The sequence below is a fragment of the Taudactylus pleione genome, unplaced genomic scaffold, assembly GCF_031769625.1.
Source record: "Taudactylus pleione unplaced genomic scaffold, aTauple2 ptg000116l, whole genome shotgun sequence".
Lineage (NCBI taxonomy): Eukaryota > Metazoa > Chordata > Amphibia > Anura > Myobatrachidae > Taudactylus > Taudactylus pleione.
The window spans coordinates 15,663,491-15,684,629 of record NW_028284518.1 but is presented as its reverse complement, the minus strand read 5'-3'; the positions used below and the strand labels follow the sequence as shown (position 1 = coordinate 15,684,629).

The 21,139-nt window shown below is 43.4% G+C and overlaps 1 protein-coding gene across 1 annotated transcript in view; it reads left to right on the top strand.

Annotated features, from left to right (window-relative positions):
• The window catches only part of CDYL (chromodomain Y like), a 164,034-nt gene that overhangs the window by 67,394 nt on the left and 75,501 nt on the right, over positions 1–21,139 (top strand). Inside the window, exon 2 of the mRNA XM_088471788.1 lies at positions 11,052–11,715. Coding sequence (XP_088327914.1) covers positions 11,052–11,715 — 664 coding nt within the window. The remainder of the gene's footprint in view (positions 1–11,051; positions 11,716–21,139) is intronic.

Here is a 21,139-nt window from a genome sequence, read left to right as displayed (position 1 = left end):
ATTGTATGTCTCCTAGCTTGGTCTGGGTCTGATGCGTTCTTCATGGTCTTATGAACATTTTCATCTTTTTTTTTGGTTATGATAAGAATTGTGCAGTGTCAAGTATACAGTTAAAACGATTAAGTTGTATTGTAAGATTCCTTAATTTTTTTAGAGATCTTTTTATTGAATAAATATCTGAATTATATATTTGATGCATCAGCAGAAGATATAACATCCAGAAGATATCTGGTAATAGTATGAATAGAGCACCACCCCTTCCTTGCTTATATTGTCTGAACCTAAGCACTGCATGCCTCAGAGGTGCCCTTTCTCACTTTTAGGTCTCTTACCCTTGTAAATGTGTACAACGACATAATTGAGCCATATTGCAAGAGTATATTTGAATGAAGCATTTTTTTTAAGGGGTCCTACAGAAAAAATAAAGTTCATTAGACTTCTTATAGGTTATGTTCTGTATATCTAAAATTAAATGAGATCCAGAATATGTAATAAAATATTATTATTATTATTATTATTTTTATTGGTTGTGAACATTGAGAAGGAAGTATGATTTCTTAATTTCTAGAAAAGTGGAAACTACCTTCGAGAGTACTAGTTTACAACACCACATTATCCATATATATGCTCAAAAAAGGCTCCTTATACCATGTAGTATGTAGTTCTTACTCGATGAGCGTACATTATTGCTACTAGAAGCTGCAGCTTACAGTAATTGTAATACATGAGGGAGACATTATGTTAAGGATCAGTTATCAGATGTTAGAGCATCTAGCTAAAGATCCCAAGGTGCAACAGAAGGGTTTACTAAGGTCTAATTGTTTTGTACTGCTTGAAAAATAATATATAGAATTCCAATCTGGTGTCTAGTAAAACAATAAAGGCTAAATTTACTATGTAGTGCTTTTCAAAACCTCCACAACTTCAACAGTTTTGACTTCTGGATTTAAAGGGTCAGTTGTATTTAATACAAAACACACCTGGTAATATGTTGAATAGAAGTGTCCCTCTAAATTCAGACATGTTGGCTTTCAAAAGAGTCTCATGTACATTTTGCCTTACAGTATCTGCAGACTTTTTTTTTTTTTTTTTATCTTTCGTGGTAGTAAGAGCAAGACCTTTGTCTAATCTATCCTGAAGAAAATCTGTGGAATAGCAGCAGAAGCAGGCTGACTGTTTAGGTTTGGACCATAGAATAAACTTCTTCCAAATCCAATAATAAATAGAGAGAGAATGTTATTCTGGCTTTCAGATTCACCTCAGTCATGGACTTTCTTACATCTAGCAACGGCTGTTAAATCTCCACAGCCTCAAAGACCAGACCTTAGGTTTGGGATGTAGAATCAGTCACTTATTCAAAAAATCTGAAGAGGTCAAGGCTGTTCCAGAAGTATTCCTCAAGCTACTGAAAACCACAGTCAGCATGGCCAACATGGAAGCACTTCCATGACCTCTAATTTTTTTTTCTTGATCTTCTGTAGAGTGCAGGCAAAAAAAAATTGTGAAAACACATATCCTTGTTGAAAGTTACATGGTACCTAAATAGCATCTTTTCAGTTGTCCCTATGACTTGAATAAAACAGTTACCTTTTGTTTTTGAAGATGTTGACATCATATCTATTTGAGGGAATTAAAAGGGAATTAAAATTTCTGTACTAGTAGTAGAGAAACCTTTTTGTGTAAGGCACATATCAACTGAGATAATTACTGTACCTAATCTATTGTATTTGCCTGCTGTGTGCAATGCAGAGAGAAATATATAAGATTTTTCTGCCCCTGATATGACTGTTGATTCTTCCACCTTTATGGTCCTACTTCTTGTACTAGTTTGACCATTTATGATAGTTGGCAGAAAAAAGCAAAAGAAGTTTGTGTCTTAGTGGTATATTTACTAAAGTGCGAGTTTTTAGAAGTGGAGTTTTTGCCCATAGCAACCAGTCAGAGTCTACTGAACATTTCTCCAGCACCTTCTAGAAGATAATAGCTAGAATCTGATTGGCTGCTATAGGCAACATCTCCACTTCTAAAAACCCAGACTTTAGTAAATATACCCCTTAGAGTCTGAAAATGCTGAATTACATTTCATACTGCCCTAATTTCCAGGCTATTGATGTGTAAGTGTTGTTATTATTCTGGAGCCACACGCATCATACCACTTTTGTAACTATCTGAAGGTCCCAACCTTTGGAACTGGATCCTGTGGAAATGGACATGATTTGTTTTAGTTTTGGGTCCTTCCACCAACCAAAGGAATCCATTGCAGTTTTTGTATGTGATTCCATTGCTTCAGTAGGTACAGTTGAAGATTTTGCTTATGCCACCCAGTGAACAATATGTGCACTGGTTGAGAATAATCCCAGAAGACAGAGACAATAGCTTGCCTGCACCATTTGCTGAGGCAGAAGATGTAATGCTAGCTCATAAATTGTGACAAGTCCTTGACAAAGACATGGGTAGATTTCCTAAAGATTCTGAAAATGAAAAATGGTAGCGTTTCCCATAGCAACCAATTAGGTTCTAGCTATCCTTTCTCTATTGCATCCTAGAAAATGATAGAATCGTATTGTTGCTATTAGGGATGTGCAGGCTCGGATAGGTTCGAGTTTGCACGTGGAGTTCGGATTTTTCCCTCCAAAAAAACGGAACTCAGAAAGAGGCAAAACGTCATCTTGCACGGACGAACATCATCATTCCTGGACAAAAGTCCAGGAATGATGATGTTCGTCCGTGCAAGATGACGTTTTGCCTCTTTCTGAGTTCCGTTTTTTTGGAGGGAAAAATCCGAACTCCACGTGCAAACTCGAACCTATCCGAGCCTGCACATCCCTAGTTGCTATGGGTAACATCACCATTTTTAGAAGCTTTAGAAAATTTGCCCCAGAGTGTTTAATTCCCCCAGAAGAGAGACATACATCCTATTTTTAATCTACTATAGAAAAGCGAAAATTTGTCCTGCTGTCTTTCTATACAAATCCACAGTTTACAAGCCACGATCGTGAAATTTTACATACGAGCGTATTAAAACACGGCGGAGGCAACTAAAAATGTTTAAATGGAAATTAATTACTATTCATTTTTAATTAAAAACGACAAATTTTTTGTTGGAAGCTCATTGTGGGGCCTCACGGCATATGGGTAGGGCCTCGGAGCAAGCGTTTTGTGTTGTCATGTTTTGTCATGATCTTAATGTTTATTTACAAAGAGAGCTTTAGCAGGCTTTGCCAGCATTCTCAGCTATCTGACTATACCAAATTATGCAATAACATTCACTTCTTTCTTCCAACTGTGTCAAAATGATGACTTTGCAAGTACCCTGCTGTACTGTGAGCTGCCTAAATATTACACATGGAATGCTTCTCCAAAAGTTTTTCTGGGCAGAAAACAGAGAGTTGCTGTATATGGTCATCCTCGTATCAGAGCAACAGAAGCTCTTGGCCGTGTGTACACTGTACATTCTACAAATTTTGAATGCTTCTATCTCCGAAGTTTGCTTTACACTGTTACAGGTCCTACTTCCTTTGAAGACCTTAGGATTGTTGATGGGGAAATTTGTCACACTTTTCGTGAGGCCTGTCTAAGGAGAGGTTGGTTGGAGGATGATGTGTAAACACACATTCTTAAAATCCCGGGCAATGCTGGGCACTCCCAAGATCCTCCAATATGGCAATCCAAGTATCGGCATTCCCTTAAGCTACTGATCCCACACATGGCTCTCAGAACAGTGATAAACAGAATGGAAGTTGCTCATAACTAATTACCCCTCCCTTACATGCATCTATGATGGACCAATAAATTGATGGCGAGCAACTTTCATTCTGTATATCCACAACAGTGTAGCTGTTGAAGGTACCAAATTACTTTTTGGCTGAATTGATGATCAAACTTTGGTGCTGTAGAAACATAGTCAAATGAGCTGTTCTGTGTTTGATGTGCTCCAAGTTTCCTGTTAGGAGGCCATACCAAGATTCCTTCTTCCTGAAAGCAGCCATACGAGCTACCAGCACTTTTGTAAAAGGTTTTTAGAGATGTGGACAGTCTGAATGGGAGCCATATACACTTATAGTAAGGGGGGTTGTCAATAAACAGGAATAATGAACCCAAAGAACTTGATTAAAATTTGAAAGTAAAGTTGCACAGTTTGCATATGAACAGAGATATTTCTGCACCTTTTAATTTCTACACAGTCGAGTCACATTATTATTACCAGCTCCTACATTTGACGTTGACAGCGCATAGCTCATGAAGTACATCACATGCCGTGCACTGGCTTGGTGGGTGTATAAGGTGTGCGATAGGCCGTTTTCACGCATATCACTCGTTGCTGTCATGGGTAAAAGGGGCGATTTATCAGAGTTGCAAAAAGGGATGATTATTGGCTTTCGGGCCAAGGTTGGCAGGATTGAAACAGCGCAGTTTGTGAACTGTTTGCTGTAGTGAAGGTGTATCATGACTGAATAAATGGCACCATTGTGTATAACCGACGTGGAAACTGTGGTACACCACATGCCACTGATGTGAGAGGTTAACATCGGCTACGAAGGTGCATGAGGGCTGACTGACACGCTACAGTGGAGCAGCTCACTATCAAAATGGACCTGGGGGCCACCAGATGTGTCTAAAACAACAGTTCAGCGAACCCTGCTGCGTATGGGGCTCCGAAGCAAACTAATGGTCACTGCACCTATGCTAACGAAGGTGCATCCACGGAAAAGGCTTACATTTTCAGACCTGTATCGGAATTGGATCTCAGCTGCTTGGCGAAGGGTTGCCTTCTCCGATGAGTCACGTTTTCTGCTTCATCAAACAGTTGGACATTGGCGTGTCAGACGAGAAACATCAGATAACAAACAACCTTCAACCATTGCTGAAAGAACACAAGCTGGTGGTGGCAGCGTTATGGTCTGGGGAATGTTTTCTTGGCATTCTCAGGGCCCACTCATCCATGTGGAAGGCACCCTCAACCGATTTGGTTATGAATCCATCCTTGCAGAGCACGCACACCAGTACATGCTGATTGTCTTTCTTCCTGAGGCGGATGGGATCTTCCAGCAAGACAATGCAACATGTCACACGGCTATAAATGTCGACAGCTGTGGGATGCACTGCAGTCAACATGGCTCTAGATACATGTGCCAACCTACCTGCACCTTATTGAGTCACTCCCAGCCCGTCTAGCAGCTGTCCGTGCTGCACATGGTGGTTACTCTGGCTATTTGCTGGTGGTCACAATAATGTGACTCGACTGTGTATATTTGTATTTTGAGTTGTTCACACCTTAAGATATACACCCATCAGCCATAACATTAAAACCACTGACAGGTAAAGTAAATAACATTCGTTATCTTGTTGTAATGGCATCTGACAAAGGGTAGGATATATTCGTCAGCAAGTGAACAGTCAGTTCTAGAGCTTGATCTGCTGGAAGCAGGAAAAATAGGCAAGCATAAGGATCTGAGCAGCTTTGACAACGACCAAATTGTGATGGCTAGACAACAGGGTCAGAGGCTCAAAGCATCTCCAAAATAGCAGGTATTGTGGGGTGTTTCTGGTATGCACTGTTATTACCTACCAAAAATGGTCCAAGAAAGGACAACTGGGAACCAGTGACAGGATCATGGGCACCCAAAGCTCAAACATTGAATTTGAATTAAACCCGCCCAGTTGAGATGAATCACAGCCGCATCCCTGCACCAAGTGTATTAGTGGTCGGCAGACCACCCGTACACACAGCCAGATGCACCGATATCTCTGCAATATTTCTGTGAATGACGTTGTTAACAGACATATCGGGGGTATACACCAGCCGCCACCATCGCAATATATTTCCCAGTGTGTACCCAGCTTAGCTAACATACAATTCCCTCTCGAAGGTGGAGGGACCTAGTGTCCAAATCGTCACAACAGCATTTGGCACAGCACTTACAAGCACAAGCAATGGTCTCTCTTTCTCTGCCAGCATCAACCTGCTCCCAAGGCAGTGAGAGACAGACTATATTGAAACAGACACACCTAATATTGGCCCCTGACAGGTGGTCTGGCAATTAAGATTTCTAATTAACTGTCTATCAACCAGGAGCTATGAACCAGGGGAATATATATCTTTCCCAGTACTTTTGTCATATCCCCCCTCCTTTTTCAACCTATAGGACGGAACACCTGTAGACCATAAACTTAAGATATGGGACTAACTATCTGCATTGGCCAAGTGGCTACCTGGCCTATGTTCTGCTAAGAATGTAAAAGTTTGCAATGCCAGGAACCATCTTGTTGTTCTCCCATTGCTTTCTTTATTCTAAGACATAAACGTCAACGGAGCATGATCCGTAATTAATCTACATTTTTTCCCCAAAAGATAGTACCTTAGTTTAGTGTTTCTAATGCCCAATTAATTGGCAATGTGTTTTTAAACAATGTCATAATTTCTCTCATTTACAGTATATTCAGATTTCTACTTAAAAAAGAGGATGCTGATGTTGGCACCACAGTTTTATTTTTAAGGTCAGGTATCGTCAAAACCAGTTTTGTACGTCTACACTACCTTCAACGCCTGAAAAGCCTTTTCTGCCTCAGGATTCTACTTGACCATAACTGACTGTTTTCCCTTGGTAAGGTCATTCAGTGGGACAGCAATGAAGGCAAAATTGGGTATAAATCTTCTAAAATAACTTGTGATTTCTAGGAAAGTTCTGTATTTCCTTAATTTTATTAAGTTGGGGGTTTTATAAAACCTCAGCCTATGGTGTAACCAAGATACTTCACCTCTTCCATTACTGAGCAACACTTTATTTGCTTGGCTGTCAATCCTGCCTCACGAACCACTGTTTGTACCTTGGGCAAGTGAGACTGCCAATCAGGACTGTAGATGACTATATCATATAAGCAACAGTGTACTGTCTATGGGGCCTAAGAATGTTATCCATCATCCACATAAAGGTGGTGGGTGCCCCATGTAATCCAAATGGCATCATCTTGTATTGGAACAGACCCTCTAGTGCAGATAAAGCTTTCGCTTGCATTATCTGTCAACGGCACTTGTCAGTACCCTTTGGTTAAGTCTAGAGTGGTTAAGTACTGTGCCATTACCAGCCTTTCAATTAGTTAAGTAACACGAGGCATTGTGTAGGTATCAAACTTAGACACACTATTCAATTGACAGAAATCATTGCAGAAGTGTAAGCCCCCGTTGGGTTTTGGAATGAGTACAACGGGACTTGACCACTCACTATGTGACTCTTCAGTTTTACCTGACGTACATATTTTTTCATTTCTTTAGACACTGATTGCCATTAGGCTACTAACATTTGATAGGGCTAGGCTAACCTTGTCCCTTGGTACAGTGATTATGTTATGTTTAATGACTGTTTTACCAGTTATGTCAGAAAACAAATCTCTGTTTCTTTACGAGAAATGCTTTAACCTCATGCTGTTGAATAGTTAAGAGGGTTTCGACTATTGCTACTTTAGGAACTAAAGGTACTGTGGTTACTGGAGGGACTGGGGTATCTCACATAGCTACTCTATACTTCCAAGGTTTTATATGATTTCAAATGGTCCTTGCTACTTGGCCAAGAATATACTGTGGGAACCAAAATAAGGAAAGGTGCGTAATTGAGCATTACAATTGTACACCCTTTATTTGGCCTTTTCCAAGTGCTCTATCACTGCATTTTTCAAATTGTTTGAATCTAAACAAAAAAAGTTTCTTTATAATATATATATTTTTTAATTATTTACCTAAAATGACCCCAAAATGACCTTTTTTTTTTTTTTTTTTTTTTTTTTTTTTAATTTGTACAAAATGAAACGTAAAAAAAGTTTGTTTTTGTAATCTTTACTTTTTTGGGAGAACAGGCTGATTTCCTCATTTTTATTCAAATTTCCATGTGGGTATATTTTAAAAAAAAAATATTGCTCCTTTTTTTACCGTGGGTATCAGGAGCGAGCATAGCAGCGGTAATTCAAAATTGGTCACGAGTTCCGTGTAATTTTTTGTGGGCAATACCTTCCAGCCAATTGGATATGCCCCATAGCATCTAATATCAAATAATGAACTAATCCCACAGTGACTACACTGTTTGTCTATGTTCATGTCAGCAGTATCATAATCCAGAGTATCCCTATGTAAACCAGTAACACCAACTGTTTTCTCCTGATATTTTAAGGGCTCACCTACTCTGCTTTTACAAGAGTAAGCAGGCTACCAGAATGTAAAAGAGCCTCTACCCTTTTGTTTTCTACAGTCATTTTACACATTTGTTCATCTGTCTCAGGGCCTGATTCAGCAAGGATTGCAGTTGCAAAGGTGCACGCAGGCAGCTTTGCAATTGCGATCCTTGCAATAATGCAAATGCAGCAGGAGATGTTTGACACACCCTGCTGCATTTGCGATCCCAGCACTGCGGGGAAGGTCGCAGGCTGGGCTCACCATCGGTGGTCAATGGTGGACGGCACCGGCCAGCTGAGTAAGCCTCAGCTTACTCAGGCTGGCTGGCTTGCGAGCACAGCAGACTGTATATGTCCACGCAGTCCCTGGGCTGGTCAGTCCTGGAAAACGGGACGGACACGCCCCGTTTCAGGGAACGCCGGCCTCCCCCAACAGTGCAATGCCCCTTAAATGCCTCTTGCGTGCACTGCTGAATCAGGCCCTTAGTCTGTTGGTCTACAGTACAGGCTAGCTGAGCAAAGAAAGATACTCTATGATTTACATAAGCACTATTAAATTGCATAGGCTGAGATATAAATGGCCAATTTGCAGCAACATGGCCCACGCCTCCACATCTAAAACATCTAGTCATATTTTTTTCAAGTCTTATACAGGGCAGGTACCTTCTTGGTTTAACTGTCCAATGTCTAGGTTCCAAGCCTACAGTCTCTGGATGTGTAAGTTCATTCCACCATCCAGCACCATTTTCCCATTGAACAGTCTTACCAAAAGTCACTGGAGATCACTGTTGCAGAATTAGGATCTGTTTGGGTACACTCAACATTACCTTGGCCACCACATACCTCTCCATCATTTCCACAAAATGCTGTTTTAGGGTCTCTGTGGCTCTCCAACTTGTGTAGAACTGCAGCCAGGGACTGTGAAAAGGGTCACTATGGACCAATATCTACAATCTGTGGCCCTGTTACAGTCTCTGGCTGTAGCTACTTCTTCGTGAGATCATGAGCTCATCCATTTGAGAGCAAGGAGCTTTATCCACATGGTATCCTCAGCGATGAACTCTTGCTTGAACAGACATTGTGACACCCAAACAAGTTTAAAAGTTCAGTTTTTAGTTTGTCATAGTCCTCTGCTTCAGTAAGGCTTAAGTCAAAATATGCCTTTTTGTGATTTCCCTGATAAGAAAATCACAAAAGGCAAACATTCCCACCCACCTTTAGGCCAACTTTTCTTCTTAGCACTTCTTTGTAAAGTTGTTAAATAGGCTTCTCACATCATCACTCTTGGTCATCTTTTGTAGAAAATAAGTAGCCCGTATGGTTCAAGAGCTAGTTGTGACATCCGTGGAAGTATTATCAAACAGGGCTTTTACTGTAAATGCTGCACCACTGCTTTGAAGGCTTTGCGTTCTGGGTACTGTGGAGTTCAGTGATGGCCAATTGCTGTGTCTCTGGAGCTCCTTAATATCTAATTGGTGTTGCCGCTGGGCTTCCTTAATAGCCAATTTCTGCACCCGATAGCTTCCTGCTGAGCCTGTGTAGCAGCGCCTTAACTTGGTGTAGGTGGGAAGCTGAATCTGGCTTCCCTAAGCTTCTGATGACAACACCACCAAGAAGTTCACCATTTGCCATTCTTTTCCCCCCAAACAAACACATAGCTTTTTATGGCTGCAATTTAAGTGCAATGCCCGTATTCTCCACCATGTGTCACAATATCAGGATAGGGGTGCCATCTCCTGGGGTAAACAGCAACACTTTTTATGCAGCAGCCAATTAGTAGCACACCAATCCAGGGCCTTGGTACAAGTAGCCACAGCTAGTTTTATTTGAGAGCACAAAATAAACAAAACCTAAAAATAGATCGTTACCTGTCTGGATGTAACTAATATACAATTCCCTATCTCAAAGTGGAAGGACATAGTGCTAAATTTACTAAAGCTCCATTTAAATGTTGTGTTTCAGGGACTGATCTTACATTTACTAACAGACAATTTGTGATTTAGTTTTTTAAGTGTTAGTAAATGTGTGATTTAACCCCAGAAACACAACATCGCTTTAGAATGATATAAGATAGACCAAAATGGATTAAATCTGCCTTTAAGTATACCATCTTATGTCCTACTCACCAAACACAGTTTTTACGATTAAAAACAATGGTCTCTCTCTTTCTGCCAGCCTCAACCTGCTCCCCAAGCAGTGAGAGACTGACTATTAAAACTGACCCACCCATTAATCAGCCTCTCTCTGGTCTTGCAATCAACATTGCTAATTAGCTGTCTGCAAGACAGAAGCTAGGTATCTGGGGCATATATATCTCCCTTTAATAATTTCCCAGTGCTTGTGTTGCAATATACAGTATATATAAATGTTACACTGACTTTTAGACTTTGACATCAAGTGAACTGTACATAGGCACTAATTTAATGTAGCACCTCATAGCAGTTGTAAATTCATCTAAAGGCTGTAAATTTGCAACTAGAAAAATCCATGCTGTGATGCAAGGGTTGCAAATTAATTTTTTGTCTTGTGTGTAGGGACAATACTGCTTGCTTTTATTTTTACGTTACAATTTGAGTTAAGCCAAGATCCACCACCCTCCCAACTATAAATCTACCCTCACATTTTAAATTTGCGCCACCCTCCTAAGTCAAATTGGGAACTTTATGGTTCAAACCATCCTTTTCCCTTTTCAATTCAACAACACTCATCTGTCATAGGGGCATTAGCTTGGTAGTATCTATTAATATACACCCTGCAAAATAAACCTTTTGGGCAGGTAAGCATCTATATAAATGGTTGTATTGCTGGTAACATGAGGGGCATCCTTATTATGATCATGCATTTTTGTAAGTGTGTATTAAATTTGTTAAAAATGTTTCCCTTTCCAGGTAGAAAGAATTGTCGACAAACGGAAAAATAAAAAAGGTAAAACTGAATATTTGGTGCATTGGAAAGGATATGACAGTGGTGATGATACCTGGGAACCAGAACAACACTTAGTAAACTGTGAAGAATATATTCATGAATTCAACAGAAGACACAATGAAAAGCCAAAAGACAACAACACAATAGCAAAAGCAAATAGGACATCTCCCAATAATGCCAGAAAACAAATCTCCAGGTCAACCAATAGTTCTTTTTCAAGAATCTCTCCAAAATCGTTGACTCTTCATAAGGACAATGAATCAAAAACTATACCACTTTCTGCTAGTCCAAAATTGCGCAAAAGTCCTTCCCAATTAATTCCAGTCAGGAAAAATATGGACCTTTCTAGATCGGGTATTAAAATACTTGTACCTAAAAGTCCGATGAAAAACAGGAGTTCAGTAGATGGATTTCAGAATGAAACTGGTGACAAATTAAATCATATGGAACAGGAGCAGGATTCTGTTGCACCTGAGGTGACTGCTGAAAAACCAGTTGGTGCTTTACTGGGACCTGGTGCAGAAAGGGCTCGAATGGGAAGCAGACCAAGACCACCTTCGCTGGTCCCTCAGATTCAGCTGCCATTGACCATTACCGCAACATCGCCATTAGCAGTAAATGGAAAAGGTAAGATGCAAACCCCTCATCCCCCCCCCCCAATTTCATTAATGATTGTGCAGAGATAAACAACATGTTCCCATGAAGCAACAATTTCTGATTTAATCAGCATATAAAAATCTGCTACTTGTAATAGCCAATTCTGCACAGTGTTATGTACATAACTTATATATATACTATAAAATTACTTGATTATGCCATTATGCTTTGTATAGGTAATTAAGCGTTTGTGATGCTTTTTTCTATCACTGCACATATTGTTTCTTGAAAATAACACTGCCAATATTTTTATTTTTGTAGTGTTCTAAGGGTGTTTAGTATCCAATATCTGGTTATACAGCCACTTGAATACAGTATAATAGAGTAGATAATGTCCTGCTTTGGGTTTATCATAATTTTAAGGTATTTGAAAAACAGACACTGACAATTAAAGATTTTCAACCCAAAGATAATTTTTTACTAATGCTGGCTAGGAGCATATTTTATATTTACTATTATGAATCCATTTAATGTGTTTCATATTATTTGCCTTACAACCAGATGTAAAGTACGGTATATGACATTTTGGGGTAAATTTACTAAGATTAATTTTAGTCCGAGATTGCTATCTCTAGTGAAAATATCACTTTTTTGCTTATCGGGAATTTACTATCATTAAACTCGGGTGATTTTTTTTATCTTTTGGGGGTGAAATCGTGTGTGTTAATACCGCAAAAGCGGCCGTTTTAATCACTAGAAATGAATTCAGCATCGGCTGAAATCGGAAGTATTTTTCATTCATTTCAGCCTAAATTGGGAATTTACCTTTATTTGTTTCGCTATATTCGGATGTTTTTACAGCCAAATTGGGAAGTCAATAGAAGTTTCAAATGCAGCAACTCTTGAGCTGCGAGATTCCATCAAACATACACAAATCACTGTGATTTGTGTATGTTTAATAATGAAAAGTCTGTTTTAAGATTTCATTTTTATGAAAAAAATTGACGTGGCACCCCCCCCCCCCCCCCCCCCCAAAAAAAAAGCATAACCAGCTCCGGACCGGTCAGCCAGTCCTGGTTACGAAAATCACGGGGAACAAAACGTGGTAGGTTCCACCGTTATTTAAGAACCAGCACTTGGCTGCAGGGCTAGTCCTGGTTTTAAATATAGGAAGAAAAAAATGCATAGGAGTCCCCCTAAAACCAGCACTGGACCCAAACCGACCGGGGTGTAATGCCATAGCCAGGAGACCCTATTACCGGGTCTCCATGGCCAAAGCATTCGCACCCCAAGCCGGTCAGGCCAAGGCGGGGATCTCAGGGGAGGTGGGGACCCCCCAAAAAAGTGTCCCCCGTCTCCCGAGCACCCAAGGCTTGGTCTGAAGCCCGGGGCTCTTCCCCGCACACCTGGAGCAGTGGCTACGGGGGCAATAATAGTGTAGTTGTAAACAATTGTATTTTACAGTAGAACTACAGGTGCCAGCATGCCTGCCCTTCGGCACTTGTGGAACTACAAGTGCCAGCAGGCGGCCGGCACCCATACACCCACTGTAAAATAAATGGTTAAAAAAAACACACACATTGTAAATAGTACAACTTTATTACATACCTCAGTGCCTTGCAAAAGTATTCACTCCCCCTTGGCTTTTTACCTTTTTACCCTGGTCTGTTTGGATCCGGTGCTGGTTTTAAATATAGGGGGACCCCTACGCATTTTACGGAATGCATTTTACGCATACGGAAGAGAAGACCGTTTCTGAGGGATCGTGGTGATGATTGTGATGGTCAGTGTAAAATCTTTGGGCGACACTGGCTTCCACTTGTACACACACGATTCCCCACATCACTTGGATGGATACTTGCATTAGAATAAAGTTAGTATAAACAGACTACTGCAGCTGACACAACTACAGTCACTTTGCGTGATCAGCCAAAGTGTGGGAATAAGTCCTGTCCTCTTGCAATGTCAGTATTGGTGTTATGGAGATGTTTAAACAGCATATGAAGAATTTTCTTTTTTTTTTTTTTTTTTTGGGGGGGGTGGGTATAAGCAGGGCCAGATTAAGGCCCACATGGCCCTGGATCTGAAATTTGTGAAGGGCCTATTGTATGCCGTCTCAGGGGGTATGACTTATGATGTGAGGGGGGAGGTAAAGACCAGTGCTGTGGGAAGTGGTCCGTGCAAGGAGTTTGGCTAGCACCATGATGGGCATAGCTACTGTCCCTCCCCTTCTGAAAAAAAAAAAAATATATATATATATATTACACACTGCAAGTCCCAGTCGCACTCCGCAAACATAGTCCAGAACCCAGGGTACTTGGCACATAAATGCTAAGTACCAGTAAAAAAGGAGCCAGTACATCCATTTAATTGCAAATACAAAAAAGTGTATTAATAGAATCAGCATCAGCAATATACATGATTATGTTCACCACAATAGCACATAGTGGTAATGACGGTAGGTACCATACTAAAATAAGCCAGGGTGGTCAGATACACTTGCCAAAGCCATTATAATGTGTGGAAACATGGTCAGTTGTCCGTCCGACAGCTGTTTCGGCGCAACAAGCGCCTTCATTAAGGACACCATAACTGTATACCATGGCAGCATACATACCCAACATCATAATTGACAATCTCACTCCCCTGTATAGAGGCGCGCACCAGCTGCTATCTCCATACTACCTGGAAGTACCCCTCAATACACACCAAACACGTGCATCCAGCCGCGTGTCAACAACCGGAACAACAGACGTCGTAAACGGAAGTGACCTCATGGGTGTCTTAGCAACGGAATCATCATACAAAGCAACCAGCGTTGTTAAGCATCCGATCAGTCCCTTAAACAAAATGCTATACTAAAGTGTGTAGGCAGGAATCGCAGCCACATATATATGACTGTTAAATATAATAATAGATGTAATTAACATCGCCCAGTGAGTTTGTCAGTAGGTAGATATAAGTGATTCCATGATATAAACATTATACTACAACATACAAACATATAGACAACATAAAACATGGATGCAGTAAAACAGGATGTTATACAGGTTAACAACATTCAAATAAGGTAAAAGATACAAGCATATAAAGATAGTGATCAATAAGAATCTGAAAACACTCTAGAACAATACCTAACTGCATGGGCCATTTTATAGAAAGCAATTCAAATATTGTCCCTCATAAAGCCCGTTGGGTACAACAGTGTTTGAGCGGTCAATCCAATAACATTCCTTTTGTAATAATGCCCTAATCCTATCACCCCCATGTCTCAGAGGGGGGATGTGAGCAATTGGCATGCATTTAAAGTCCCTCAGTGAGTGTCTAAGTGTGGCAAAATGTCTCGCCACTGCTGGTGTGTTGAGATCCACTGTAATTAGTGCTAGGACCAGTGTAGAGCGAACCTCTCCTTTAGTGCACGAATAGTCTTCCCCATGTAGAAAAAGTTGCAGGGATACCTAATCAGATATATTGCAAACCAACTATTGCAGTCAAGATGGTGTTGGATATATGTGCCAATGACGTAGGATCGTATCTTGAATATGCCTAGAGGCAATTGAATACGACGAAGAAAAAATCATTAGATTCATTTCCGATTTTGGTTGTTTAGTAACTAGTGTGTCTTCATGATTAATATTCGGACACCTAGAGATAGCCTTATCGATTTCCACATTTGAGCAGCCTGTATCGATAAATATCCGTCCCATCTCCCGCAATGCTATAAGTAAATCATCGCTCACAGAGGTTATGCGCACTACTCGCAACAACTGTGAGAATGGAAGCCCTTTCTTCAAAGGTGCTGGATAGAAACTGTCAGCCATAAGAAGCGTGTTTTTATCAGTTTCCTTTCGATAAATTTTGGTAAACAATATACCATCACAATTAGACACACAAACATCAAGATAATAAATAGTAATACTACTAAATGCCGATGTGAACTTGATCTCGGTGTCCAAACATTTGAGAGCATCTATGAATTGAGTCAGGAGTTCAGCTCCTCCAGTCCACACTACAAACAGGTCATCTGTGTATCGTACATAAAAGAAAATAAATTCTGAAAAAATGGGGTGCGACATAATGTGTTGATTTTCATACATATGCATATACAAATTGGCATACGATGGGGCCATATTAGACCCCATCGCAGTCGCTCTAAGTTGTAAGTAAAAATAATTTTCAAACAAAAAATAATTTTGACGCAAAACTATATCCATTAGTAATAACAAAAGCTCAACACAAGGACCCATGTAGTGTGGACTGTCGGAGATTAAACTCCTGACAGATTCAACACCATCAACATGGTCAATACTGGTGTATAGATTTGTTTATGTCCAGGGTAATCAATAGGCTACCCTTAGGTAGAGGACCTAGCTTGTCCAATTTATTAAGGAAGTCAGTCGTGTCTTTAAGATAATGGCCCTCATTCAGACCCACTCGCGAGCGGCTGTCCACTCGCAAGCGGGTCGATGGTCCCCATTGCGCATGCGCACGACGGAGGGAGCTCCGTCGTGCGCATGCACGAGACACGACGAGCGAAGGAAAGTCCTTCGCTCGGAGTGTCTCATCAAAGGGGGCGTGCTGTCGATGGTGACTGACAGCACGCCCCCTTTGGTGGGCGTGCCGGGGGCGTGCCTGCCAGACGTAGGCGTTCCCAAGGGAACGCCTACCGTCTGAAGCCGGCCCCACTGACATCACTAGTGATGTCAGTGGGAGTGATTTTGGCTCTGATAGAGCCAAAATCACTCCTGGCCTTGCGGTTGAAAAACTCAACCGCAGGCTTTTGCTCGCAGTTTCGATGGTCGCGATGGTCAAGACCATCGCGACCATCATCCTGCACACTCGTATATGTTGTGGGTGGTGACCCACAGCTATACGAGCGTCCAGGAGGACGCTCCATATTAATGGAGGTGGGCCCTGATTCAGAGCGAGCGCTCTGGTCAGAGCGTCCGGCTCTGAATCAGGACCAATATTTGGTATTTTGGACAACTGGCTGCAACCAGAAGTCGATGTACTGAGAAAGAGGTTGAACCGCAGGATGAGATGATGGGTCTACCAGGCAGCCTCACCAAAGTCTTATGTACTTTAGGCAAGACATATATAAGTGGTATTCTCGGGTGGGTCTGTGTAAGAAGTCGCCCGGTAGACTCATCAATCCAACCATTCAAGAGGCCAAGATTATTAATACCATCAATCTCCTTTTTATATACATAAGTGGGATAATAGCTAAGTGCTTTATAGCATAAATCATCCGATAATTGTCTCTTAATCTCACCTATGTAATCAGATCTATTTAGGACCACTATCGATCCACCTTTATCAGAAGAACGAATAATTATATCAAAATTAATCTTCTCGTCAAATTCGTGTATGACACCTTCTGTTTATCAATAAAAGGCAGTGTATCTCGTTTAACCAGATTAATAAATGTCTCAATGGAGGCGTTAGTTCCAGGTGGATGAAATGTACTTTTAGGTTTAAAGCCTTTATTATCAACAGGTGTATTCGTATGTCTGTTTAAGTAGTCTTTGAGTTTGACGGAGCGATGAAAGCGATAAAGCTATCTCAACCTCAAATTCAAAGACCTGTTGTTTATAAGTCTTGACAAAAGAAAGACCTTTAGATAAAAAGGCCGTCTCAGTAGTGGATAATGGGTATGAAGATAAATTAAATATTACTGTTTCTTTTTGTTCTTTGTCCCCATTTTTGTATTTTAGGGAACCTCCCCCACCGCCCCTTCTGACTGGCCTTTTAGGTTTTTGCGTTTGCTCCTGGTTATAGAACCTCCTAAAAAAGATTTAGGTTGAGACTGATCTGAGTCACTCACCGATGTATTAATATTAGAAAATGACTTATCCACTCTATTTCTCCTAAACCTATTACCTCCTCTCCAATTAGGTCTCGAATCACTTCCCTGTAACCAACCATAGACACGTGACTCCTTATAATCCTCTTTAACTCTCTAATATTTAACACACAAACACCCTTACTCATATCATGCCCTGACCACATAACAGACATACAAATGCCCTTTGCAAATATGTCCTAACGCTCAGTGAACCGGTTGTTTAGTCCTCCTCCCTCCGACTCAGGGGCATCTTTAGAGAGGAGTGGATCCATGTACATCCCCCGTCACGGGCCCCCTCCTCTAACCCCAGGGGCCAGCTGCCAACTTACGTGGCTGGCCGGCTACCACAGAATCAGTAGACTCTGGGCATGCACAGATCGCAGGAGAAATGGTGCGGCCGCCATTTGTTGGCGTTTTGAGCAGCACTGAGAGACCCGACACGGGACCTCGGAGAGGTAAGTTTTAGATAATATGGGTGCAGGGTGTGCGGTGTGGGTCCCCCTGGACCCGGGGGCCTGTGTGCACTGCACACCCTGCACCCATTAAAGATACGTCCCTGCTCTGGCTGAAGCTTCTGTGTCTGAGGCTGTTGCTCTTTCTACTTCAGGGTCCATAGGGTATCCACAGGATACCTTGGGGGTATAGGTGTGACGTCAGTCGCAGGGCACCAAAGAGTTAAGCTTTCAGCCTCCCAGGATGCACTAGGTCCCCCTCCTATACCCCGCCCCCGGGCCAAGGCACCTCAGTTTAGTTTGGTGTCCGGCCGGAGTCGGGTGCACCTGTTGGAGTGGGGGCTAGAAGAGCCCCTGAAGCTTTTTCTTCATGCAGCTGTGGCTGCACATCTGGATGAACAGCATGGACAGTCAGTCCTGACGTCCATGCTGTCTTCCCTACACCCCGCCGGTACCAGAACGCCGGTACTGATCCGGGGATGCTGGTGGGCGTCTGGGGTCACAGCTAGCGGTGACCCCAGATGCTCCGGACCATGGCCGGATTCAAGGGGGACAGAGGTAAGCAGCGGGGTCCCGCGGTGGGTCCCCGCTGATCACATGGTCCTAAGTCCCCAGACAGGGGGCTCCCTGGGGACTGGCTGCAGCGTGGAGCCAGGCGACCAACCTGCGCTTCCACTACCCCCTGGGACAGCGGACCGCAGCAGAGCGGTAGCGCTGCGGCGTCCCAGGGGTTAAATGCATGCCAGGGGAGCGCGCCTTCCCTGTCTCACAGCCGGCGCCTCCCCCGCTGCACACAGCCCTCTCTGCACTGTGCTGACTGGTCCTGTGTCAGCGCTCCTCCCCCAGGCCAGCTTCTCTCTGCTCCTCGGCGGCCATCTTCTCTGCAACGCATGGTGAACGCTGCTGGAAGTCTGGAAGGAAGCATCGTGGTCTGGGTCCCCCCGCATACCTCTCCTCCGCTGTGGCTCAGGTCTGTGTATGCAGCGCTGTGTCCTACCAGGCCCTGTGTCTGTGTAGTTGAGTGATCAGCGCTGTTAGTGCAGGAATTGTTATTTCTCTGCATTGTATGTGACTGTGCTAGCGCTGCCTGTAACTTTTCTTCTCTAAACTGTCAGCTTTATTACTGTCCCTGTTCTTTCTGCTAAAGCCCTTGCGGTGCGGTGCTGCAGGGTGGTCTCTCGCCTATTTAATACTTAATTGGTGAGAGAGGTCACATACGTGGTGCCATAATGTCTGAAAGTGATTTTCCCCTCCGGCTACAGTGTACCACGTGCAAAGTACCGTTAGCGGAGGGGGAGGGTAGCGCGGAGGGCCTTTGCCGGCAGTGTTTGTCCATGGCGCGGCCTATTACGGTTACAGCACCGGTACAGGAGCCGCCCTGGGCTTGTTTCGCTCAGGCGTTAACAGCTTTAGTGGGCCAGTTAGCTCCGCAGCCCGCGTTTACTCCGATGGGTTTGTCCCAGCAGTCTGTGGTGTCGTCACCCATGCAGGGGTTCCCACGACAATTGGTGGTACCCCACAGTCTCCCTATTTCCCCGCTCCCGGGTTCTCAGGAGCCAGCGTGGGTTAACTCCCTGACGAGTTCTGTACAGCACTTGTCGGATGTGTTGCAAGGGGAGTCTGTGATGCGGCCTCATAAAAGGCCGGTGGCGTCTCTGTCCGCTCCTTATGAGGATGACGAAGGGACGTCTGATGATGGGGAGATTCTGGATCCTTACGATCAGGAACCTTTCCATACTAAGGACGCTGATGCTAAGTCCAAAGTATATATTCCTGGACTTATTCGGGCGGTCCGCACAGCCTTGGTGATTGAGGACGAAGTTCCCCCAGCGGCTAAATCTAAGTATGCCTTTTTCAAAGATGTGAAGGGCGATGCCACAGTCTTTCCTCTTTCGGGTCAGTTGGTGGACCATTTAGAGGAGGCGTGGAAACAACCTGGCAAAAGATACCAGCCGCAGAGACGCCTGGCGGTGGCTTATCCGTTCGCGGATAATTATTTTGCTAAGTGTGAATCCCTTCCACAGGGGGATTCTCACGTGACCCGTCTTGTCCGTAGTGCCACATTGCCGATGCCATCCATGTCCTCCCTTAAGGATGCTACGGACCGCAAGGTAGAAATCTGCCTGAAGTCCGCTTATTCCCTTGCAGGGGGGGCAGCACGGCCGGCTATGGCCATTTGCTGGGTTGCCAGAGCGATGGAGCGCTGGGCGGATTCATTAGAGGCTTCTTTTGAATCCGACTGTCCGGCCGAACAGGCGGAGTTGATTGGCAATCTCCGTGATTCGGCCACCTACATCAACGAGGCGGCTCTAGACATTAGTACTCTGGTGTCTAGAATTTCTTCAGCAGCGGTAGCTGCTCGTCGCACCTTGTGGCTGCGATCCTGGAAGGCGGACGCAGATCCAAGAAAGGTCTGGAAGCGTTGCCGTTTACCGGAGAAGTTCTCTTCGGTCCGGATCTGGATAAGATTGTGGCCACGCTGGCGGCAGCCAAATCTGCTTGTCTCCCGTCGGCCGCTGCTCCTTCTGGTTCTGGACCATCGTCCTTTCGGTCATCTAGGGCCCAGGGCAGGCCCAAACCACAGTCGTTTCCTCGACAGGCTGGCCCTAAGAAATCGGTCAAGCCCCGGAAACAGGCATGGAGTACCAGACGTCCGGCCCCCAAGCCAGATGACAAGCCTGCGGCCTGACGGTCCGGGTCTCCCCTTGGGGGATCCCAGGGTGGGAGGCCGCCTGCTGCAGTTCTCCCGGTGTTGGTCGTTCACTACGACAGACACTTGGGTTCTGGAGGTGGTCTCTTACGGGTACGCCCTCTCCTTCCGGCACAGACCCCCGGCTCGATTCTTCACCACGGGTCTACCATCAGACCGGAACAAGGCTACGGAGCTGCGGAAGGTATTGCACACTATGCTCCAGGCTGGAGTTATAGTGCCTGTTCCATTCTCCCAGAGGGGCCAGGGTTTCTATTCAAATCTATTTTTGGTACAGAAACCCAATGGGTCATATCGTCCGATTCTCAACCTCAAAGCACTCAACAAGTCTTTGCGGGTCCCGAAGTTTCGGATGGAGACCCTACGGTCCATCATTCTGGCGCTGGAACCTGGGGACTACATGGTGTCATTGGACATACAGGACGCTATGGCGGTCATGGCGGCTTC